This window comes from Typha angustifolia, chromosome 8 (assembly GCF_048772165.1).
Source record: "Typha angustifolia cultivar Huaian chromosome 8, ASM4877216v1, whole genome shotgun sequence".
Classification (NCBI taxonomy): domain Eukaryota; kingdom Viridiplantae; phylum Streptophyta; class Magnoliopsida; order Poales; family Typhaceae; genus Typha; species Typha angustifolia.
The window spans coordinates 16,511,323-16,535,893 of NC_133246.1; the positions used below are offsets into that span (position 1 = coordinate 16,511,323).

The following is a 24,571-nucleotide window of genomic DNA, read 5'->3' on the forward strand; positions in this document are numbered from 1 at the left end:
TCAATTTAAAAAAACTATACATTATTTTGTCATAGTAGTTCAAAATAAACTTAAATTTGAATTTGTGTACAAACGCGGCCGAGTCAGAGGAGGTGGGTCTGCACGTGCGGCGGATTCTGTAACCCAGAGGGTAAAAGGACATTTTTGCCCATCGCTATTGTGCGCCGACGGCCCCACTCTCTAATCTCCCTTTGTCGGCGCAAAGTAAGTCTTATAAAGAAAGCAAATTTGGGGAGGGGGGAGAGGGGAAGGAACCGGGACGAAATTTCTTAAGATAGATTGATTAATTAATTAAAGTTGGTTGTACGTACAACACCAAGGATTAACTTTTGTTTTTTAACCTCCCCCCACCTTCTCTCTTTTCGAAGAGAAAAAGGAGGTTTTGAATCTATAAACCCCCTGGTTAGAACTAGATTTTACTTTTGTGTGTCTGTTGGAAGGTAGAAATTTAGTTTGATATATAAGGATGACATTGGTCAACAATTTATATTTGAACCTATACTTTAGAACAAAATAGTTCTTAGATTAACCGACCTCAAATTTATTAAAGAACCTTGTTAGTTCCATCCGATTGAAATATTAAAGGCAAGAAATCTACAAGATTCTAACTTGATTCCGTATTAATTAAGAAAAAAAAATGAATCAAAAGAATTTAATCTTTCAGCAAGGTAGTAAAAGTATTATTAAAAGAGAGAGAGAAACATACCAGGGAAAAACAAAGTCAATTTCATGCATGCATTACCCCAAAGCTAATGAGGAAGAGATACTAATTAATTCATATATTGACTTAGACATGGATCAGTTTATCGATGTAATTAATGGAATGTAAGCAGAAAGGATACTAATTAAGAATGATAACAATATCACATGGTACAAAAAATAATAACCTAACACTAGTAATTTATAAAGGATATATATATATATATATATAATCTTGTTTCAAAATTTGTAGAAAGAATAATGAAGTAAGCGATATATAGTTGAGCAAATACTTTTCATTTTTGAATTATATCTACTCCTATTATATCTAATAGTTCAATTCTTGCGAACCCCTTTTTACCACCAAAATAATCGAGGAAAACAAAACAAGTAAATTAAATTTAACAAAGAGATAGAGGAATCTACACTCAAGAAGCCGCCGCCGATTCCTCCGGCTTCTCCTCCTTCGTTTTCGTAGTCTCTTCCTCCTCTTCCTCTTCCTCCTCCTCCTCTTTCTCCTCCTCCTTCTCCTTCTCCTTCTTAGCAGTGCTGATACTACTACTAGAACCAGCAATTGTAGTAGTAGTAGTAGTAGTAGTATCGGTTGTTGTAGTAGTAGTAGTAGCAGCAGCAGCAGCAGCAGCAGCAGTAGTAGTAGTAGTAGTAATAGGATTTGAACTTGCTTCTCCTCCTCCGGCACCGCTTCCGCTTGCACTGGGAGTAGCGAGAGGCAGTCGCTTCCGCTTCTTCTTCTCGTAGGGTATGCCCCTCGCTTTCGCCTGGCTCTCCCGGACCTCCCGGAGGTAAACCCTGACGGTCCGGGCACCGAACGGGTTGGACTCCGGCTTGCCTCCGTTCTCCTCGTAGGCGGCTCGGAGGCGACCGATGAGGGCGTCGAGAGAGCCCCAGGCTTGCCTCAACGGGCAGGCGCAGGGGGACGGCGGGTTCGGGTGGCCGAAGTGGGGGCAGACGTCCACGTGGACTTTGGTCTTCCCGAACTGGTCGAGGTACTTGAGGAATTCGATGACGTGTCCGCCGCTGCACCGGCCGAGGCTTAGTGGCGGCTTGTGGTTCTTCAGGTACTGCAGGAAGGTGTTCCAGTCCCGCCGCTTCTGCGATTCGTACCGGCTCGGCGGTGGCTGTTGCTGGAGCGGTTGGGGATTCGAAGGAGCTGCAGCTGCAGCTGCTGCTGCTGCTGCTTGTGCCGCTACCGGTGTTGGGTCCGGGGTGGAAGAAGGAGAAGGGGCTTCTTCTCCCCCTTCTCCGCCGCTTGCCTCCATGGATTGGTTTCTCTCTCTCTCTCTCTCTCTCTCTCTCTCTCCCTAGTCTTGATTGAGCTTCGTTACTGTTTGAGGGATTGAGAGTGGTTAGGTTATTGGGGAGGAGGAGGGACAGATTGTGTTGTCTGTTGATTACATTACATTCCTCTTTCTTTTCTTTTTTCCCTTTTTTTTTATTCCTTTTTAGAGAGAACGAAATAAGGCAGGCACTGTATAAACTAGCAATATCTCTTTCTTTACCCTCAAAATGATACAGTTATTAGATAAGAATTGTCACATCGATGGCTTATATGATTCAAAAGCCAATAAGAGATTTTAATTTTAGACGCATCGATCGCCTTATAGTTTGATAGGAATAAATAGGTTTCTTATTATACCCAAGGATTTTAGAACAGTAATTAAGATAGTTAGGTTAGATGGAACGTCCAAGGGGTATACTTAATGGGTATACGCAAAGAAAAGAGAGTAAAGAACGTAATAGTAATCAGGAGGTGGCTCCACCAGTTTGAGACGTGACGTCCTCCAAATCCCCATTGGGAAGCGTATTTTTTAAGTTTAATTCTGCAATAATGTAACATATCTAGCGCCCTTTTTTTTAAGGGTAATAAAAGCAATTATATTACCATAAAAATATTTTTTTTAAAAAACATATTAAATTTTTTGATAGATATTATCTAGGATATCTCTATTTAGTAAATCTAAAATATTGGCGAGGATAGTTAGAATAACACTGTCTAGTTAACTTCCCTAAAGTAATAGGAGATAAAATAAATCAGTCAAAAAAATCAAATAATTCAATAATTTTTTTAAAAAAAAGTGTCTCCATCTCTAAAACAGCCTTGTTCTTTTTCTTAATTTTTTCGAATTAAGAAGCAAAAAATTTGGAGTCTAATTTGATGATAAACTCGTTCTTTTTCGCAGCCGGCCCTAACTCTGCTCAGATGGAAAAAGCCTATCATCTAAGTAATGATAGAAATATTCGACTATCGATGTGTTAATTTGGAATTATTGTATTATTCTTATAGGCCCCACTTATTCTAGATAGTTGAGACTATATGTACCATGCTTCAATTTAAATTTCAAAATTTACAATATCCAATTACCACATATTATATAAAATCTAAATAAGATATGATTCATCACTTGTGCTATTTTACTATAATTCATATATAATACTCTTTAGCACACTTTTGCAAGCCGAAGCGAAGGCTTTTATAATTTAATTATATTTAGTTTTTAATTTTTAATTTAACATATAATACTAAGTGTATATAATTTTTATAGCCAATGAATATTTTATCATAAACGATGTTGAGGCATGCCATGTCTTCATGATGATATTTTCTTATATGATTCATATAAATTCAAGAAGCCTTGGAAGATTGATGGTGTTAATTCTACACATAAAATAAATAATTAGAGTGAGTCATTTAATACAAAATATAGGTGGTTAGGGCACTTTAAAGGTTTTGGGTGCCTTCATTTACACACCAAGTTACAAAGGACAAACAAAGAGGATCTAATATAAGTGGGAGAAGAATAGGTTTTTGGAATGGAAGGTTGAGGCATCTGTAGGGCATCATAGTCATATATGACACTACACCTTCCATAGTATATAAATATATAATATCACCTTAGAAGGTCAGAATGATTAATTGTCCACTAATTAAAGAGAATGGCATCATGGGCATGACACTTCACCCTCGTAGTATGATATTGTTTTTAGGGTTTAGAATGATTAGGAGTCCACTAAGTATTACAGTAATTAATAAAGGGGCCAATTATGTTACAACGTACGGAACCATGCACTGCTTTTGATGCACAAGCAAATTGCCACACCCTCTTGGAGTTGGATTAATTAGTAATCACCCTCCTCTTTCCTTAGCTTTAGAAAGTTACCAAGGGGCAAAAAGAATCCGATGCCTATTTTGTACCTCACTAATTAGCAAATTAATCATTTTTTATAAACCAAATGTCCACCTTTGGGAGCATTTAGTAGTTGGGACTATTAATCTAGTATAATTTTAAAATCAAATCAAACAAAGTTTGAATTGAATTTTGCATGATTTAGGCTAATAAAATTTTATTTATTATTTATAGCATATATATTAATCAACATCAACTTAGCCTCGTCGAGGTGACCTACGCTTAAGCTCAGCTTAGAATAATTTTGAATCTAACCTAATTAATCAAGCTTGACTCATTTAGAATACAAGTCAGAGCTTAATCGAGCCTTATCGAGTCTAGCTCGAGCTAACATGATTATTTTGACAGCTCCGCTCGACAGAATTCAAGTCGAAGATTGTTGTTGGTGCTCTCATAGATTATGCCTCCTTTCTTGGATTTTGATGGTGTAAATGTTACTAACCCTACTACAACCAACTACTCCCTCAATTATTCAAGCTACAATTGTAATCAAAAGCTAGACATGAAAAGCTAATTCCCAATAACTAGGTCATCATAGGGCCCTCTTTTAAGTATTGGGCAGTTGATATTAGGATAATATAAGGTGGTATTTTTCTATATATATTTTTTGATTGCATGTATTGCATAATTTAGTGCAGTCTATGATCTCTTGAAGATGGTTTAAGAGTAGGTTACAGAAGAATCCCTTTGAAACTTGGCCCAATCCAAATCTAGATAAGATTCTTGGAGCTTTTGTTGTATTACCAGCTTGTGATTGATGACATGATTACAGGATTAAAATTAAAATATTTGGTGGGCCACCCTCCAAATATTTTCTTCTGAATAATAACACTCACAAATCCAAATGCCTCATAAAACTTAGCTATATCCAAATATAATTCCTCTTCAATTCAATCATCGTACTAGGAATAGTTGAAAACCAGGAGAATTTTTTTAAAAAATTTAAAGAAAAAAAATGGAGAAGAATCTAGATGAGAGAGAATTTTGTTTTGGAGAAGAATTATTGATCAGTATGTAGTATTTGTTGCTACTCTTTGATAAAAAAAAAGGTATTATTATTTTATTATAATATATAAACGGCTAATTATAGAGCCTAATCATTCTTATGATGACACTAAGATGACGAAGGGGTTGCGAAAGATAGGTAGGCCTGATGAACTCGATCCTTATCCTCCGTTTCACACGACGAGATAACGAATCGCTCAAAAACTGAGCTCCTTGATGGGATCATCAGTCCAAACAATGTTAAGATTGATTCTTGCACGCAACTACCCCACACTTAAGTTGACCCAATCCCTCTGATCGACCCATCAATGCTGTAGAACGAAAAAGAAATCAAATTCAAAGATTCATTCATTCATTCATGCACTACATGATTGCCAATCAATCAATCAATCATGCTGCTATATTATTATTATTATTATTATTATTGTTACGTTATTGAGTTCAAACAAATTCCAGTGTAGTGTGGACGTAGAAGGTGATATATGGTGTACTGGAAATGGCTTTGGCAAAAGCCATGAAATTAACACTAGAAGTAAGAGACAAAGCTTTGAAGCTCTGGGGTTGCAATCGGAAGGCCCACGGAATAATTTCAGGTCTCCTGGGAACCAAGACCCGTGACAGACACCAACGAACCCGAGTAGACCACCCTTGCGATCCGATGGGGCCCCAGTGGATTGCCAATCCAGTGAGCCGTTGGAAGGGGTCCCCACCTGGTAACTCATCGGTCATTGGCCGGTGCTTCTCTCCTGGGACTGTTATCACTCGAGGGGCCCCATACGTAAACCCAAAGCTCTTCATCGTAAACGTTCTCCCTCTTCCTTTCACTTGGCTTTGTCACGTAGCTACTTGTGACAAAGACTGGGCTTGGATCAAAAAGCTGAGCCGAGGTGCATGGATGAAAGCATTAATGGACGGATCTTTGACTCCGTGTTGGGGATGGTTGCTCGTTCATGTCTCCCATGCATGGGATGCATGAAATTATATATATCAACGCATTGCTATTTATTTCTGTGTGTGTGTGTGTGTGTGTGTGTGTGTGTGTGTGTATAAATAGTTATATCTTATTGGGCCAAAATATTTTACTACTTACTTTGGGCCTCGATCAGGGCCGAAAAGGACAAGAGATTCCTTGTAAGGTAGGAATCAGCTTGAAGTCCGTAATGGCAGATTGGGTGTTGGAAAATATTGTTTACTTTAGTTCGTCTTCTTTCTTCAAGTAGGGAAATGGACGTAATGGAAATAATAAGAACTAAAAAGCTATAAAGGCTAGATGTTAATCTGCTCTTTTCATTTAGTTAGATGATTTCAAAGGGTAGTTTTAGTCTATCATCTCCGATCCCACGAATTTGACCCGGAATTTATAGTAAACTATGATCAGATAATTAGAAATGATTACGGGTAAGTAAATCAAAGTTACGTTGGAAGACTAGGAAAAGACACCACCCTTTCAATAAAAAAATAATGCACTAGAGGAGTATATTGCAGAATGTGTGTTCATAGTGGCATTACATCTTACGTACTCATGGCATCTATGGCTTAAGACCAGTAATAGGCCAATAAATTAAACTAATTCCATCTCTTATTCTCACTACTACTCTCTCTCTCTCTTCTCTCTCTCTCTAGCAATAATACTATTTTCTCATATAATTTGAAGGCATTTTAATCAAACAAACACGATCGAACGCACTCTTTTGTCAAGCATCAGCCATGGCCGAACAGGAAGCAGTCTTAGCATCCATCATGATCACGCCGCCGACTGCATTCAACGTCCGCATGTAGCATCGGTTATCGTCCTTCAATCTATACGCGGATCTCGTGCTCCCGCTTCCCCACACCGCTGTCTTCCCGTTCATCAGCGCCGTCCCCTCAGCGTCCTGCCGGTCCGTCAGCGTGCTGGTCATCATTGCCTGCCCTTCCGTCAGGGTCACCGCCTCCATCAGCTGGTGGTAGAGTCGCGTCTTCGATAACACCGCACCTCCCGCCGCATTCACATTCGACGTCTGCATCTGTTCATTTGACAACGTATATACATATATATAATATATGTATATAAAAGATTCAAATTGATCTAAAAACTTATAAACCACCGCAAACCTGGAGGGGGGCCTCCATGAGAAGCTGAACGCGGCCTAGCGGCTGGTGGCCCTTCTGCAGTCCGACCATCATCCTCATCTTATTCTGCACCTCAACTTGGGTGAAGGTGCCGTGGTTCTGCACCTCTACCTGGCTCTTGTACTTGATCTTCTGCCTCACCTGGGTGGTGAGGTTACCCCTCGACGAGCTCACCCACCCGATGAACCGCACTAGCCCCTCCGCGTTGATCTCTGACTGCCCGTCCTGGTAGCGCCACTCCGCGTTCCGGTTCATCTTGATAGGCGGACAGAAGTACTCCAACAGCCCGGCCTGTACCACATCCGACCACGGGTCTACCCACACGTGCAGGTTCGCCGACACCAACCAGTGCTGCTGCGCGTCGCGCACGCCTAGCCCGATCACGTGGGGCTGGCCGTCGAGCATGAACTCTAGGAACGGGGTGAGGTCGAGGTCGTACGAGGGCATGTCAAATGCACCAATGGCAGCCACGGGAGACCAGAAGTATGGATTTATATTGCCTGGGTAGATCACAGCGAAGGGCACGTGTCCGCCTACGAATCGCCCGTCCAGTGTAGCGTATACTTGGCGGAATCCGCCGTTGGTCCTCGGGGCGGAGAGGTTCTGAGCATCTTGTAAGTAAGTGGATCTGAGGGGGTTCATGTACCAGAACTCGTCGTCCCCGTGGTAGGACACGAAGATCTCCAACACGACTCGGTAGGCATTTCTTGGTATGGTGACGGTACTGGACTCCACTCCGGACTCGTTATTGATTCTGAACCAGAATCCCGAGCCATAGTAGCCATTCGGGTTCGAGATTGGAAGGATTAGGTCCGCCGGCTCGCGGTACAGCCCTCGGATGGAGGGATGCGACGCGTACGAGGACTTTAATAGCTGTGATTTGATAGGCGATGAGCCTCGGTAGAAGTGGAGTGAGACGTTAGCTGAGTAGACGCCTGGGAGGGCTTCGTTGGAATTCTCCAGCATCATGGAGACGGCGCCGCCTTTCGAGAGACCGCGGAGGAGGCTCGAATACCGCGTCATGTCTTTGTGCACGTGCCAAAACGCACCGGGGGCCATCGGGCGTGGGGTGGCGGTCCGGAGGACTTCTGCGCCGCCAATCCAGATGGCGGCGACGCGGTCGTTCTGGAGGTCGGAGGCGACGATGGAGAGCTCGAGGACGACACGCGTCCACGGGAAGGGGCATTCTTCGGGTTGCGTGTAATTAGCCGATGCCGGAGGGGCGCCGACGGTGTCGGCGAAGTCCTGCTGTAGGACTACCACAGAGCACCGCGGTGTCTCACCCGGGAGGAGCACAGGGGGAAGAGTGGGGTCGAGATGTTCTAACGATATAGTTGGGATAGGGTCGGTGAGAATAGTGGATGTGGTTTGGGAGAGTATAGATATAATTACTAGGAGAAGAAGGGAGAGGCGGCGGTGAAGTTTGGAACACATCATCTCGGTTGGGTATCGTTTAGATTACTATGATGTTGGTTTGGAATACGAATGGAAAGATAGGATAGTTATATACATAGAAAAGAGAGATGAAACGATTAAAATGTGGATGATCCTCTCTATTATTGTTGCCATTGTATAATTAAAAGTAAGTTTAGTACTAGAGATGAAGCTGGCCAACTATTTTCGAGAAAGCAGCAGGATACTTCGTAGCCATTTCCTATAGTAAACCGTAAATGCTGTCTAGTCCCGTGGAGGTCTATATGTGTACAACAATTGATCATGGAGGAAGAAAGGAATCCTAGTAGGGGGAGGAGCAGAATGCCAGAATTGCATCAATTTCGGGAACTTGGGAAAGTTCTAATGAACTTCGGATGTACAAGTAATTTGCCAGAGTAAGTTGGAGATAAGAGTAATAAACCAGAGCAACTTCTCTCTTTAGTCTCTATTGAGTGTCACACATTGGTAACAAGGATTTATTTATTTATTTATTTTTTTATCATTAAGATATTTAAATCTTTCTATCTCTGCTTGCATGACGTGATAGATAGTACATAGGTGTGTGTTGCCATAAACACTGGTTGCAGGGAATTCCTGCTTCCACGGTATAATGCAGTAAATAATGAACAGGGGTTACAGGACAGAGGACGAAAGGCAGAGGACAGGAAGTTCCATGATCGTGATAAATTTAAGTTGGACAAAAATAATAAATAAATAAATAAATAATAAAGTTGAATATGTGATTTTAGGTTTTATTTATTTATATTTTATGTTCACTTATATTTTAAAATAAAAATATAATAATAAGTTTTTATGTGATATACAGTGAAAGAAAAAATTAGAAAATATATTTTTTTATTTATTATAAAATTTCTTTAATTTAATATAAGTAGGTTGATGAAATAAATATCAAAGGTAAATTAGTTATTGAATTAATTTGTGATATAAGATTAAATTTTCATAAATATTATTTGTGTTCTAGACTAAGCTTATTATAATATTTAATTATTATTTTGAAATAACGAGTTATATTTTAAAATAAATAAAAAAATTATTACTAAATGAAAGGGCTTGGAATCTACCTTTAACAGCGTAACGCTATTTTAAAACAAAAAATGACGTTATTTTAGTGGACCAGGACTAATGATAACCTCTCCTAGTATAAATTGATCTTAATTATTGTAATTGTACTAAAAAAGGTTGGGACGATTGGGATTTCTTTCTTTCTTACTTGACCATACCAGGTAAAGATCCTTCCAATTTTCTGCATGACTGTGGAATTAGGAACTTATTATTTCTCCCATTCACTATTATAAGTTGTCTTCAAAATAAAAATTGATTGCGGTATTTTAATGGTTTGATTCTTATCAGCTTCTAATAGAAATCATTGGTTCAAAAATTTGTGTATATATTAAAATTAATGTTTGATTAAATTTTCGCGAGAATAAGATTAAGTATATACTCTTTTATGTTAGTATTGGTTATTGTCTCAATTTGTTAATCACGGAACTCTTAAAGGGTAAAAGAGAATGAATAAGAAAAGAAAGACGTATCCAGGAATCCATTATGATTAAACTTACACATATAGAATAATTTCTAGACCAGCATATACGTAAGGCTAGTACAATAAAAAGCTCGATCTACTAATTAAGCATCTAAGAGTGCGTTTGCTTCAACCGTCCGAAAGAAGCAGCTCTAACAAAAGATACGACATAGTCCATCATAGTACTACGTACCGACAACCACTTGACACGACCAGGGCTTCGTCTCTACGACTCGGCCACCGCCGCCGCGGCAGCCACAGTCGCACAAGACACTGTCGCATCGTCCTCCTTCACCTTGCCGCCCACCATGTTCACAGTCCTCAAGTAACACCCTTTGTCATCTCTAAACTTGTAAATGGACTTGGTATCCCCACTCCCCCACATCGCCACCCCTTCCTCCATCAACACGCTCCCCTCCGACTCCTGCCGGTCAGCCACCGCGCTGAACCTCGCCCCCTTGTTCTCCGCCACGCTCCTCGTCTCTAACAGCGCGTGCATCAGCTTCGTCTTGTGGAACCTCGAATCCCCGCCGCCGTTCGAACTCACCGTCGCCATCGTCAGCGGTGCCTCAGTATCCACCACCACCCTCCCCACCACCACGTCATCCTTCTCGATCCTTATGTTTGTCCTCGCCTTGAGCTCCATTTCGACGTTCGTCACGTCCCCTTTCTCCTCCGCCTCGATGTGGCTCTTGAACTTGATCTTGTGTCGGACGCTCGTCGACACGTTGCCCTTCGTGGAGCTGACCCAGCCGGAGAAGCGAATTATGACTTGCCCTTCGATCTCGGACTTACCTTCCTGCTCCTTCCAATCCGCCTGCCGGTTTAGCCGCAGCGGCGGGACTTTGTAACGTACGAGCGCGCCTTCGACAACGTCGGACCACGCGTCGAGCCAGAGATGCAGGTTTGCCGAGACGAGCCAGTAGCTTTGACAATCGCGCACGGTGAGGCCGAACTCGTGGGGCTGTCCGTCGAGGAGCAGGCCGACGAAGGGGGTGAGATCGAAGTCGTAGGACGGGTGGTCATATGCTCCGATGGCAGCGACGGGAGCCCAGAAGAAGGGGTTGACAGAACCGGGATAGATTACGGGGAACGGAATAGCAGAGCCGACGTAACGGCCGTCGATGGTGGCCACCACTTGGCGGAAGCTGCCGTTTGCTTTGGAGGACTCGAGGTTATTATTGTTGTTGCTCATGTTGTTCTTTTTTCTATCTTGGGGCCAGCTCGTCGGGCCGTTGGCTCGGAGCGGGTTCGAGTACCAATACTCGTCATCGCCGTGGTGGGAGACGTAGACTTCGAGGACGGCGCGGTAGGTGTTGTTGGGAGCGACCACCATTGTGGTTTGGACTTCGGTCTCGTTCTCGACCATGAACCAGAAGCCTCTCCTGCTATCGGAGTTCGATATTGGGATGATCAAATCCGCTGGCTCGCGGTAGAAACCTTTGATGGCTGGATGAGCGGAGAGGACTGGCTCTAGTTTTGTTTCTTTGATGTCTTCTTCTAATTTGTTTGGGGTGATGCAGCCACCTTGGCAGAGGGCACCGCGGTAGAAGTGGAGAGAGATGTTGACGCTGTAGACGCCGTGCAAGGTTTCGTTGGAATTCTCTAGCATCATGGAGATGAGATGACTCTGATGACCCTCCGGGGAGCGGCGCAGGAGGGCGGTGTAGCGCGTGACGTCCTTGCGCACGCGCCAGTATACGCCGGCGGACATTGGGCGAGGGGTGGTGGTGCGGAGGATCTCCCCGCCGTTGAGCCAGACGGCGGCGATCCGGTCCTTTTGGCGGCCGGAGGCCGAGGCGCTGAACTCTAGCACGACGCGGGACCAGGGCGCCGGGCATTCGGGCGGCGGGGTGTAATTGGCGTTGACGGGCGGGGCGCCGACGGTGTGGGCGAAGTCGTGGCGAAGGACGAGGACGGAGCATTTGGGGTTCTGGGTTGGGAGGAGAGGTGGTAGGGTGGGATCCATGTACTCGTAAACGGGGTCTTGGGTGGGTGAGGACGAGGGGGGAGCCGGCGATGGCTCGGGAACAGGAGCCGTGGGCGTCTCCGGCTCCCAAGGCGACGCATGATTGCCTCCGGCGAAAATTAGAAAAACGAAGAGAAGAGAAGGAAATAAGAGGTGGTGGTGGTGGTGGAGATGCATTGTTGATTTCATTCAGATGTTTAGTTCGGTATTGTAGTGGGTGTTTGTATGCTGATGGGTTGCTTTCACCGTGTATATATAAAGGCATTTGCACTTGAAAGTTGTAGGTAAAGAAGCAACGGGAAGTAGAAGAGGCGTTTAAAATGTGAATCGTGAAAGAGTGGAGGATTAGTTCTCGGAGTACATTTTTGAACTCTTTTTACTCTGTTTTTTAGTAACAAATGTAAAATGCTGGGAGAGAAAGGTCTGGTTTGTTCGCGGTATCTTCTTCTCGTTTCTGACCTCTTTGTCCTGGACGGCTGGACTTAACGGTGAAAGTCGAATCCTAGGTGGTGGGAATTCTTGGGTTCGATCAAGTTGGGAGATGGGTTTGGCTATTAGTCTAATACTACTGTGGCTGTGCCTGGAAATGGAATTCACGAGATACTGCAATTAAATTCTCTTATTATTATTATTTGGATTTTATTGTTTTATCTGTTATTGATCAGGGTTATATATAACTGTAGTTGAAATGCCATATGTCCACGCTTGGTTACGTCTATAGAAGATAATTACACTTGGATGAAGAATTTAAGGTGTTCTGATGAGAATTGGATGCAGGACCCCAGTTAAAAAGTTTACAATTAATTGCAAACGTTACTCCCAAATATAATTACAGAAAACAACCTTCAAAGCACAAAATCTCCAGTGTGGCCGTAAACTTTGATCTGTACTGTAGCCTAACAAAGTTAGCTTTGTATAAGATATTAATAAGATATCAAAAACTATTAGTCTACTTATTGTCAGGTCATAAACATCATTTCTCCAATCTATCGGGAGAAAAAGGACAAGAAGAGGAAACAAAGGTTTCAGCTATTGGAGCAGCAAAGGGGAGGGAGGCGACGCCATTTCCTCGGCGCAGCATCTCTCGTCCCCTCCATCGCCACCGATAGGAAGCGGCATGCGTTTCAAACCAGGAGAGGACGATGGCTGTAGACTAAACCCTAACCCTAAATCTGAACCAGATACTAAGGAGCTAATCTTCCTCATCTTCTTCTTTACCACCCTCCCCTTCATGTCCCTCTCCCAGTGGCACTTCATGTGCCCTCCAAGCGCCCGACCCGTGCGAAACCTCCTAGGGCAAAGCGAGCACTCGTGCGGCCACGCCACCGGCTTCGTGGCCGTCTTCCTCCGCCGCTCCTGGGCCTCACGTGACCCGTAGGTCTCTTCCTCCGGATCCAAGTCTCCGGATCCGATAGTTGGAGCCGAAGACGAGGACAGGGATAAGAGGAAGCGAGCGATGTCGTGGATCTGGGGCTCCGGAGCGCGGCGAGTGGTCTTGCGGCCGCGTTTCCCCGTATGAGACCACGTCGCGAGAGGAGGAGATGGAGATGGGGCTTCTACTTCCGCCATATCAGGGAGAAAAGGGGGTGAAAATAGCAAGGGGCTTTTTCCGAACGTCAGAAGAGATTGGAGAAGAAAAGGCTTTCGTGGAAATATATTTTAGGAATCGAGAGCGTTTCGCCTTCTTTCTTAAGCAAAATTCGCACATAACCCTTATTGTAGGGCGTTGTTTCAAAAGAGTATTAAATGCAGGGCGTTATTTGCAAACTTCTCATTCTTGGCTTGAATTCTTATTCTCACCGCAGGTGGTTGCACTCCGACGTAGAGCCTTTTGTCTGGTTCTGGACCATGACCGCCAACAACGCCGTACTAGTATCGGCCAGAGTAAAGCTCCTTCACATCAATGAAGTTAGCAACGCTTTTATCCCCCCACTGAGCTATTTTTATCTGATAATATTTTGTAGACAAGTCCAGGAGCTTTATTCAAGTCGTTATAATTCGCTCGGTTTGCTGCACTCTCCGTCACGTGATTCGTAGCCCCTAATTCTAGTGCTCGCCGGGCTGCGTCCCCGTACAAAGGCGTGAAATCCTCGATATACCCCTCGACCGGTCTATTTCTTCTCTCAAGTTCATTTGCTTCCTCCGGACAATTTCTCCGCCGTATCTTCTTCGAGAAGCTCTCTCTCTCTCTCTCTCTCTCTCTCTCTCTCTCTCTCTCTCTCTCTCTCTCTATCTCTCTCCTCTTCCCAAAGTAGAATAAACGATCGAAAGAGGCGACGATGTTTTATTCCCATCAGCTATTAGCGAGAAAAGCTCCTCTCGGACAAATATGGTAACGAGAATTCTTTTCTTCTTCTTCAACCCATCGTCTCCTATGCTTCATGTTCGATATCTATTTCCTAGGATGGCGGCGACGATGCACGCAAAAATGAACCGGCGGAAGCTAGATAAGCTCGACATCATCAAGATCTGGTGAGCACTCTCTAGTTCTCTGTCATTTGTATTTTTCAATCGATATGAGCTATTTTTGGTTGAACCCTGTGTTTGAATCGATCGAATGCAGCGAGGAGATCCTGAACCCGTCAGTTCCCATGGCTCTCCGGCTCACTGGAATTCTCATGGGTGGCGTAATCGAACTCAGATATAGTCCTCCTTCTGTCTTCTCTTTTCGTCTCTATATCTTTGATCTATATTGGCTTTTCTCAGGTGGTGTGGTGATTGTTTACGAGAGGAAGGTCAAGCTTCTCTACGGTTCGCTCTACTCTCTATCTCTTTCTCTCTGTAGAAATGATCAGAGATTATCTAATAATTTTGCATTTCGTCTTCCGTATCCTGCAGATGATGTGACTCGCTTTCTGGTAACTTCAGAAGCTTCCGAAATTTATCTCTATTTTCCTCTCATTTTTCACTGCCATCTTGATCTATTCTTCTTTATATTCTGAATGTAATTCCTTATTAGTTTCTAGCTTTCTATTTTAAATTTGAATTCCAAAATTGTCATCAGGTAGAAATCAACGAGGCATGGAGAGTTAAGCCGGCTTCCGACCCCACGGTCCTTCCCAAAGGAAAAACCCAAGCCAAGTAAGCAAATCAAGTTCATTAGCGAGGTCAGAGTAAGGGACTGAGGACCGTCTGATCATGATATGACGGTGAGATTCGCAGGTACGAAGCTGTCACTCTCCCGGAGAACGTGGACATGGAAGTGGAGCAGCCCATGCGATTCTCGGACGCGTCCCACGCCAGCGCCAGATTCCAACGCATGGTAACGTAACGCCCAGAATAATATTTTCTCCCATTTCGGACGAGAATGCCCCTTCTCCAACGCACGGTGACAGTCTCGTTAATAAACCGAAATCGCTGCCTGTTCCTTCTTAGGGGGACATGAATTCAGTAGAAGAGTTATAAATTTATAATAACATTAGAATTTTTTGGTGCAGCGGTTGGACGATTTGGATGAACTGTACGTGAATATCAACATTGGAGATGATGACATCTTCCAAAACCACCAAGGTCCGTTCTCCTCTCATGCAGTGAAGTTTGGCTCTACTCTCGTGGTTTGAATTATTTTCTCATGGTCTAGTATTAGAATCTCTCAGCCGAAGCAGCCAATATAACCCTTTTTGACGATTTTGGATCGGGCTTGGCAGAGACAGATCTTTACAATCGCTTTGAGAGGTGAATTTTACATCGCTGTCAATACTATCTCTTTTCTTTCTTTTAAGATGCCTCAACTCAACTCATTCTTCTTTAATTTTAACAGATTTGACATAGGAGATGAGGAGACCCAAATCAATTTCACACCCCAGGATCAACCGCAAGTCCCGAGCACGCTCGTACCATCACCCCCGGGACAGGATGAGCCCCCACGAGCCCAGAACACTTCCATCCCCGTCCCTTCTCCTCCAATGCATCCGCCACAAGGTCCATTCATTTGGCAATTATATTTCGCATAAACTCTTGGGAAAGTTAATATCATCAGTGCTTAGCAACATATGGATAAAGTAGGACTATGGTCCTTGGAGGCTGGTTTTGAGCATCCTTGGTGCAGCCAAGTGATGCCTATAAGCTTTCTGTGGAATGTGTTAATGTAATTTGGCCTCCCTGCAGAGTGATGTTGCAGGTGTATCAATGCATGATGCATCGGTACCACCTTTTCCCAACATGCTCTCGCCCATTTGATTGAAGGATTGCTAGAGTGGGTGCACATAAGCTGCTTATGAAAATGCCCCATAATAAAACAAAGTCCAGTTTGAAACGCATAAATGCATCTCCACATGGTGGTTGTTTCAGGATTTATTTCTGCTCGACTTCGTTTATCCTTCAATTTATTGGTCAGTTGTCAACTACTATATCTAGTTTTCGTTATCTCACGTTACTCATAAGTCTAGTTTAGAGTAGAGATTCGTAGCGCTACTGGAAGGTATAGCCGTAGAGGTATCATTTGGATGCTTGAAGCACTTCCATACCTTCTCTTCAACCTGCCAGTCTTAGATCACTGGTTGCACTGCAGGTGGTGCGTTCGGAGAAATTTTGGCTAGAGAACAAGAGCAGCAAGAAACAAAAGTATGCGTAAGTTAAATCAATGAAACTACTTTATACATATGTGACGACTTGTCTATTTGCAAAAGAGGAGCAAATTTATCTAGTACAACTGTGTTAACGTGCTCCCTTATCGGGATATACAGAGGCAGAAACCACAGAAGAGGAAGGCATGTATAAATGGCTATAAGGTGGTCATGGATAATGACCAAATTATGATTCCTGGAAGCATATACCAGACTTGGCTTCAGGACTCCTCAAATCTAGTATCCAAAAGGCGAAGGGCTATTAAGGTTTGTCATGAACCAAGCTCCTTACCTTCTTTGCAACATTGGTCATTATTAGTATATTATTGCTTCCCTACACCAAAAGACTCCTAATTCTTGTTGACCAATATCTACAGCCTTCTAATCCTATTCTTTCACGGAAAATAAGCAACCTCATGGACTTGCCACCAGTGGCACTGATATCTAGTTCAGAACAGCTTCCTTTTGCGCTGTACTACCCTGCCCCACTCATTGAGCTCTGGAAGAAATATACCCGGTTGAATCCTGCTAATAATTCACCTTCAGGTTAGCATATTTTCACATCCTTTCATTAGTCAATCCCTAGAAAATGTATAACATAAAATCTTGCTTTAGGTGAAAAGTCAGCACAAGCACAAGATCAACCAAATAACTCACCGCCTGAGGGATTATATCCTCAAGATCTTCCCGGATTTGTAATTTCCATTTGACAAATCCACATTCTTGTATCTATATTTCTGATTGTACTTATTTACATCTAACTCAGTATTCATGAAATGAAGCCTCCGGAGGCATTTCAGAGTGAAGTAGGATCCCACCCACTGGATATGTCCATAGAGAAGCTTAGGGCAAATCTGGAGAATATGGACAGTCAAGGATCCGATGCTACTCTACATAGTGACCATTTTGTCACTCCAGGGAGTCCTGGTAATTACAAGAATTACTTGTGGCATGGATCCATTCTCTTGTAAGCTTTAAAATATAAGAATCTGCCATCTGTATACAGGAAGAAATTCTAGATCCATTCCTAGCTCTGGCTCTGGAGGCACTTTCATGCCTCTGGAACCTGAGATACAACTACCATCAGGAAGGTCAGTAGAATTTTACAATAAGTAATGTAGCTGCAATAGCAATTCTATTTATTCTGAAGTATGCACTTTTACTGCTCGAATACTTGTAAGGTGTATTTCAGTGATCCTGTGCCATCTATAAAGATCATATCTAGCTTTTTGTTTAATTCTTGTTGCAAACTATAAAAAACAGTAACTTATCACAGAACTATGGAACAGGTCCAAAAGAAGGCAGCACTCATCATCAAGAACTGCTCTCGGAAGCCTTGATCCAGTTGATGAAGATTTCCCACTGCAGCAAAATGTGAGGGACTTTAAGATGAGAAGGCTCTCCGAGGTTGGACCGACCCCTGAGCTAGGTACGTTTATGGCTTACTTGTATCATACTGGCTTATAGAATCACTACATACAAACTCCAACTAGGATCACTACATACCAATTTCAGACTCAAGAGAATATTATCAGCATCAACTTGCTCTTTTTTTTGTTTTTTTGTTGAGGAAATTAACTTACATCTTTAGCTGATCAAATTATTTCAGAATTATTGGAGGAAACGGGACCAACTCCGACCCCATGCCCTGTGTCCTCTGTTCATTCTATTGGCAAGATCACCCAATCGATTTGCACGTGAGTTTGCCCCCAGATATTACCGTATATAAAATTATTAGATGCAGAATCTATGATACAAAACTGCGTCTTAAGATTACAATGTTAATAATACCTGACCGCTAATTGTATGCAGACATCTAAAATTGCACTTTGAGACGCCAGGTGCACCGCAATCTGAATCACTCAACCAACTGGCTTTTGGGATGAATCCAACAAAGGCTGCTCAACTATTCTACCAGACATGCGGTACTCAAACATTCTTTCCCTCTATCCCTGTATATGTGTGTGTGTTCTTAGTATAATACTATAAATCGCTTGTTATTTTAACCAGAGTTATGCCCTAGTTTTTACGTTGTTGTTCTGAATTCTTCCATTGATACAATTATCAAAATCTTGTTGTACAGTACTTTCAACCTATGATTTCATAAAAGTCCGACAGGTAGAGCCATATGGGGACATCTTAATTTCAAGGGGTCCGAAGATGTGATTTGCAATTAAGAACTTGAAGAAGAAAATACCAATAGATCTCACTATCCCACGGTTGACACAGTGCTACAATCCTAAGACGTCTATTGTGGCACTACTGATAGAAAGCAGGAGTTGAGTTTCTCAACGTCCGGCGTTTGTTTAAGCGAAAGGCAATTTACTATGTTTCTATATGTAAAACGGTTTATATTGGAGATGATTTTTCAAAATATTGGCAAAGCATTATGCAAAAATATAAAGTACTACATCTTACAACCCTCATCCATATCATAATTATCATGGGAGTCTGGACTCTGGACTGTGTTTAACAAATGCCGCATAACCCATCCATCATGGCCAACAAACTTATACTAGAGTCTGGGTGATTTTCACAAAAATAGAAATTTAATCATGTAGTCTGATATTACTCAAATAATCTGACCACAATTCTGTCTGCTAATTGTTAAGGTGGAGAAATTTTCAGACAACTGCGGCTGAGAATTCTCTCATGAAGTCATTAATAGTAATCATGAGTATAAATAAAATTTGCGTAGGCCTGTCATAATTGTTAGCAAGATACACAAAAGACAATTTATTGGGATCAGCGTGAAAGAAAGCTTTATAAGATCTATAAGCCACGACCATCGTCAGCACCTTCATCAAATACTCCTGATCCCACTCGAAAATCAAGTTGCTTTTGATGCTTTGATCGACGACGCTCATCAAACTCCTCCCATCCTTCAACCTATGAAGGTTAGGTATAAGATCATGGCAGTTAATGATGATTATCCTCAGAAGGACAGACGAAATGATATTTCGCATTAATGGAATTTGCTAGCAGTAGTCACATAAGCAAAATTGGGCAAGAAAGGGAGTCAAATTTGTCTGATTCAGAAGTTCATAAAACACTATATATAAACAGTAGTAACCAAAGAAGCCTTGGCAAACTCCAACTAGACCAACGTTCAGTTAAAATGAGAATGGTAAAGAGAAACTTGCCGCACCTGCCGTAGAACATCATTTGTGATTTCCGTGCCATGGAGATCAAGTGTAGAGAGCTGAGAACACATTTTGAACAATGTCGAAGGTAGAGATTTAAGACCATTGTTCCTTAGATGCAAAGCCTGTTCATAAGAAATATGAGATTTCAAGAAAGATAGAAGTTGAATTTCTCATTGCATCCCGTGACAAAACTTAGCCAATTTTCAACTGCAGGTCAACTTATCAAAAGCTAAATTGAAAAACTCCATACAGAAGAAGACAAAAACCTTCAAATTGTGCAGGTTCCCAAAAGTTTCTGGTAGCTCGGCTAAGAGATTGGATGACAAGTCAATCTGCTTAATTCAAGCATCAAGGCAAGCGTGTCAATTAACACTGAATGAAATCATATTCCTGATACTGTGATTCTATAGAAGTTACTAGCCATTAACAAAACATGTGAAAACATGGAAGATAAGTACCTCAATAAGAGATTGACAATTTCCTATTGATGAGGGCAATGAGGTTATCCTACCATCAGATGAGAACCATGTTGGGACAAAGTTAACATAGAAGCACCAAACTACAACATGGCAAGCACCGAATCAAAAAGTTACCTCAGGTCTAGCACTACCTATTATTGCTTGCATTCAGAATTTGGAGCTGCTTCAGAAGTCCTATTTCTTCTGGTAAGCTTGTCAGTTTATTATTCGCAATATGAAGTTGGCAAAGAGAAGTCAGTGTGCCCAATGTTGAAGGAAAAGCAGTTAATCTGCAGAAAAATTTCATAGTCAAGACACTGTCGCCTTTATAGGCAAAAAAAGAAATTAAGAAAAGATAGCACTCTTTAGACTCCATTCTACAAAGAATTTTTGGTCCCAGTTCAACTCAGTAGCTAGTTTGAGGGTGGATTAGGCAGAAAAACCTTAATTGTGCTTGAAAGTTATCCTAAGATAGTTTCTCCTCTTGCTAATGCAAGGAGAAACTACTCGAGTGCATAAGTTAAAACTAAAACCAAACTTCAAAAATAAGACATCGACGAAGTACTGAAAACACTGGAAGCACTCACTGGTTTTGATTTAAAGAGAGAACTGTCAAAGACTTGAGGGATGATATACTTTCCCAGCTTATCTTCCCGTCCAAAATATCATTTGCATTCAGGAACAGTTTCTAGAGAACCGAACAACAAAAAAACTTTGTATTAGAACATCAGCTGCACCAATAAGATGTACTAAAAGGACCTGTTCTTCAATAAGTGGAATCAGTAGTAATGCAATCGCCAAAAAAGTGGTAAAAGAATTATTACATTCAAAGATTTCAAAGCACTGATCTTAATTGACACTTCTTGAATAAAATTATTGCCGAGGTCCAATACTCGTACTGAGGAACCGCATGCCCAAACTTCATCAGGAACTTCCTACGAGTTCAAAGGTTAACGTCATCCTTGAGAACAAAAGATAATTTTGAAGGCGAAGAGAAAGATGAAGCAAATAGTTAAAAGAGAATACCTTTAACTGGCATTCGGACAAGGCCACGACACCGGTTAATTTCCAACGATCGCATCGATTTCTGTTTAACACTGTCTCAGTTTTATGGATTTGGCTCTGTTTACCATTAAAAGTCCTCCTCGTATTGGTTGATGATGAAGTTACTTCTTTGGTAATAGGACCATCCTGCTCAAGGATAGATCGGTATTCAGAATTGCTGAATGCTTTTTTTTTTTTTTTTTTTGACAGAATGTTGAATGCTATCATTACTTTATCAATTATATCAGAAAAGTTTTTTAAAAAAACCCTAATTAAATAATTCAATCATCGGACAGGAAATTACCCCTTGATGAAGGCCTTGAGAAGCGATTAGCATGACCTTGGATCCATCGGTGACTTGCTGCGACTTTAAACTCGACGAATCCGCGAGAACTTTCCCTGTGATAGAGGTTTAGTTGTTAGCGAGATTTGTAGAACAAAAGGGACTGGGATTTGGAGTGGTTAAGGGGTTTTGGTACCTTTGGAGATGAGCTTTTGGCCGCGAGGGATGACGTTGGTGAGGGGTTGGAGAAGGGATTTGAGATCTCTCACCGTGGAATCGGGGAAGAGGGAGATGGGAAGTGTTCGACCGCTGAACTTGACATGGACGGTGATGGTGGAACTATCCGGAGATGATTTATCCCCTGCAACCTCCATCGCCGAAGCTCTCTCTCTCTCTCTCTCTCTCTCTCTCTCTCTCTCAGCTTTTGCTTCTTGGGTCTTGGCCCATTAGATTAGATCAGGTAGGGTATTTTTGACCTTTTCGATTATATATATATATATATATATATATATATATATATATAAATTAAAAATAGTAAGTTGGTGTGTCCAAAATTTGAAAACAATTTCTTAAGCTATTAAGAAATGATGATAAGATTATATAAATCTTCGTTTTCTTAGTCTCTTACAAGTAATAAGATTTGTTTCCATAAAAATAAATAAATAAAAAGCTATGGAAGATAAGTAGCTGACCAACCTTATTCTATTTTTTTCATAATAAAGTATTAAGTTGGTGGTATAACCTGAGAAGTAAGTCATATCTTATAATATATCGGGCACACGTGTTAGCTCCTGTGTGCACTGGAGAAAAATTAATCCATTCTTTATTATTATTATTATTATTTTGTAATTGGATTCCATTTTAATTATGCAATCGAAGAATAATCTAGTCATCATTGCTCTACACCATGCCGGGAAAGAGCAAGCATGTAGATCACGCATGATGTTGATCGACTCATTGTAAGGTTCCATCACATACTAATATTATCAAACTAATTCCTCCTTTCACTTGAAGATTAATTTCAATAAATATTTAATTAGATATAATAGCTTCAGTTAGTTAGTAAGTAAGTAATTAATTACCAAGGTAGTGGTCGAATAAAACATTACTAGGAAGAGGAATCCCATCCATACATCCCCAATTCTTCTTCCCTCCTCTCCAACAACCTTAACCGACCCACTCGAATAGCTTCCCTTCTTATTCCCCCCAAAATTAGCATAAGAGGAACCATAGAAGAACTACTCCCTTGGATAAATTTAGGACCCCCAAAATTTTATCCCCTCCTCCTATTCTCTTCTTTCTCCTCCCATCTCCTCCTTGTTACTCCGATCTCGTTTTTTTTTTTTTTTTTTTTTTTCAATCTCTCCGTCTCATCGGGAGTCGCGTTGATGTGGCCGCCGTGGGGAAGAATCCCTCGCGGCAACGACGCCGCCGCCGCCGCACCACGGCTTCCTCGCTGCCCATCCTCGTCCCTTAAAGATCTCGGCGAACTCGTCAAAGACGACGCCGACTTCACCCCGAGCAGAAGCGCGAGCGCCAGCGCGAGCCCGAGCCCGAGCACGTCGCCGAGGCCGCCTCTCCTGCACCGAGTCCGCTCCGCCTCCTCGGCGCTCAAATCGTGGCGGTCTTTCTCCTCGTCGCACCCCGAGGAGAAGCGGATCGTCGTCTACTTCACATCCCTCCGCGTCGTCCGCAAGACCTTCGAGGACTGCCGCGCCGTCCGATCCCTCCTCCGCGGCCTTCGCGTCGCCGTCGACGAGCGAGATCTCTCCATGGATTCCCAGTTCCTTGCCGAGCTGAAGGGCATCCTCGGCCGGAAGCAGCACCTCTCGCTTCCCCAGGTTTTCATCGGCGGCCGGTACATCGGTGGCGCCGAGGAGGTCCTCCACCTTCACGAGAGCGGCGAGCTCAAGAAGTTCGTCGACGGCGCGCCGCCCTCCGCCGGCGTCTGCGACGCCTGCGGCGGCGTTGGCTTCGTCCTCTGCGGCGGTTGCAGCGGGAGCCACAAGTGCTACAGCGAGAAGAGCGCCGGATTCCGTAGCTGCGCGTGGTGCAACGAGAACGGTCTAGTGCGGTGCACGGAGTGCTACGGATCGACTCGCGCCGTCTGATCAAGATCGTAGGAAAGCGATCAAATCTTAGCGGCGGTGATCCATCGGGGACTAGAAAAAGACGTACTTCTTCATACGATACGACAGAAGTATTCGCGAGAGGAACCGAGACGAGATGAAATGCTGCGTTCAATGGTTAATTCTATTTGCAAGTTTCAATTTCTCGAGTTTTTTTTTTTCTTCTTCTCTTTTCTTTTTTAAATTTCTTTTTAAAGATTTGATTTCTTATGAGATGAGGAGGAGGAGGAGGAGGAGGAGGAGAGAGGAGATATAGTTTGGAGTTTTGAGTCCTTATTATATTTCTCGTATGTAATTTGTGGTGATTTGGACATAATAGAGACTTTGCAGAATAATCCCTTGTTTTTAAGTTTTGTTTCCTTTACGACGAAGATATTATTATAGATCAGGCGAGGCAGCTTTTTGCAAGACCATTTCCGAGACGTGCAATAATACGTCATGATAGAAGAACGTGAAAAGGGCAGGGCGTATCCTTCTTTGGCTGATGCCAATGTTTCTTCGCATGGTAATGAAACAAGAAGTGAAATATAAGATAAACCTAAACTCGATCTGCGTCTATGGATAAGGTTATCATTTTGCCCCTAAACCTTTGAAAAATTAAGCTAATCTTTCCACACACACAAAAAATTAAGGTATAATAATCTCAAAATATATGCATGCAATGCTTCAGTATAAAAGAGAAAATTCTTATTTATAGATTTTTCTATACCCAATCATTCCCCTATATTATAATCTAAGATTTAATTTGTTTAGCGTCGAGATTATGCATAATTGGATACATCCAAGGACCCAATTAATGGAGAAAACATTGTCTGGTGGATGGGTCTTTAGATTTCATAATGTTGCTATGTTCGTTTAGGCCAAACACGTAAAGGTGGATGGGTTGTCAATTTCCGCGTCTGACAGTCCACCGTTAGAAACGATTAGATATATATGTATATATAAATATAAAGAGAGAGAGAGAGAGAGAGAGAGAGG

The 24,571-nt window shown here is 42.3% G+C and overlaps 6 protein-coding genes across 6 annotated transcripts; 2 read left to right on the forward strand and 4 right to left on the reverse strand.

The window, feature by feature from the left end:
• Positions 1–584: 584 nt before the first annotated feature.
• LOC140765236 (uncharacterized) lies at positions 585–2,172 on the reverse strand. The gene has a single exon (XM_073104212.1). The coding sequence runs from the start codon at positions 1,977–1,979 to the stop codon at positions 1,128–1,130; it is 852 nt and encodes a 283-aa protein (XP_072960313.1). The 5' UTR covers positions 1,980–2,172; the 3' UTR covers positions 585–1,127.
• A 4,189-nt stretch (positions 2,173–6,361) lies between these two features.
• LOC140764223 (peptide-N4-(N-acetyl-beta-glucosaminyl)asparagine amidase A-like) lies at positions 6,362–8,509 on the reverse strand. Its single transcript, XM_073102673.1, has 2 exons — positions 7,005–8,509; positions 6,362–6,916 (listed from the first exon to the last, which is right to left on the reverse strand). The coding sequence occupies exons 1-2, from the start codon at positions 8,457–8,459 to the stop codon at positions 6,605–6,607; spliced, it is 1,767 nt and encodes a 588-aa protein (XP_072958774.1). The 5' UTR covers positions 8,460–8,509; the 3' UTR covers positions 6,362–6,604.
• A 1,716-nt stretch (positions 8,510–10,225) lies between these two features.
• LOC140765083 (peptide-N4-(N-acetyl-beta-glucosaminyl)asparagine amidase A-like) lies at positions 10,226–12,145 on the reverse strand. Its single transcript, XM_073103997.1, has one exon. It carries the CDS (start codon positions 12,143–12,145, stop codon positions 10,226–10,228), a length of 1,920 nt encoding a protein of 639 aa, XP_072960098.1.
• Positions 12,146–13,993: 1,848 nt separating this feature from the next.
• On the forward strand, positions 13,994–18,809 carry LOC140765728 (sister chromatid cohesion 1 protein 1). The gene is made up of 20 exons (XM_073104947.1): positions 13,994–14,300; positions 14,372–14,440; positions 14,532–14,590; positions 14,675–14,719; positions 14,807–14,826; positions 14,973–15,049; positions 15,131–15,230; positions 15,406–15,478; positions 15,565–15,643; positions 15,729–15,889; positions 16,479–16,531; positions 16,654–16,800; positions 16,911–17,079; positions 17,149–17,228; positions 17,316–17,460; positions 17,540–17,624; positions 17,823–17,962; positions 18,143–18,230; positions 18,346–18,458; positions 18,617–18,809. The coding sequence occupies exons 1-20, from the start codon at positions 14,248–14,250 to the stop codon at positions 18,697–18,699; spliced, it is 1,839 nt and encodes a 612-aa protein (XP_072961048.1). The 5' UTR covers positions 13,994–14,247; the 3' UTR covers positions 18,700–18,809.
• A 268-nt stretch (positions 18,810–19,077) lies between these two features.
• On the reverse strand, positions 19,078–21,893 carry LOC140765149 (plant intracellular Ras-group-related LRR protein 8). Its single transcript, XM_073104091.1, has 10 exons — positions 21,661–21,893; positions 21,486–21,580; positions 21,164–21,328; positions 20,962–21,072; positions 20,725–20,825; positions 20,290–20,427; positions 20,138–20,186; positions 19,946–20,011; positions 19,682–19,801; positions 19,078–19,422 (listed from the first exon to the last, which is right to left on the reverse strand). The coding sequence occupies exons 1-10, from the start codon at positions 21,836–21,838 to the stop codon at positions 19,306–19,308; spliced, it is 1,140 nt and encodes a 379-aa protein (XP_072960192.1). The 5' UTR covers positions 21,839–21,893; the 3' UTR covers positions 19,078–19,305.
• Positions 21,894–22,614: 721 nt separating this feature from the next.
• On the forward strand, positions 22,615–23,908 carry LOC140765471 (uncharacterized protein At5g39865). The gene has a single exon (XM_073104582.1). It carries the CDS (start codon positions 22,853–22,855, stop codon positions 23,573–23,575), a length of 723 nt encoding a protein of 240 aa, XP_072960683.1. The 5' UTR covers positions 22,615–22,852; the 3' UTR covers positions 23,576–23,908.
• The last annotated feature ends 663 nt before the right edge of the window (positions 23,909–24,571 follow it).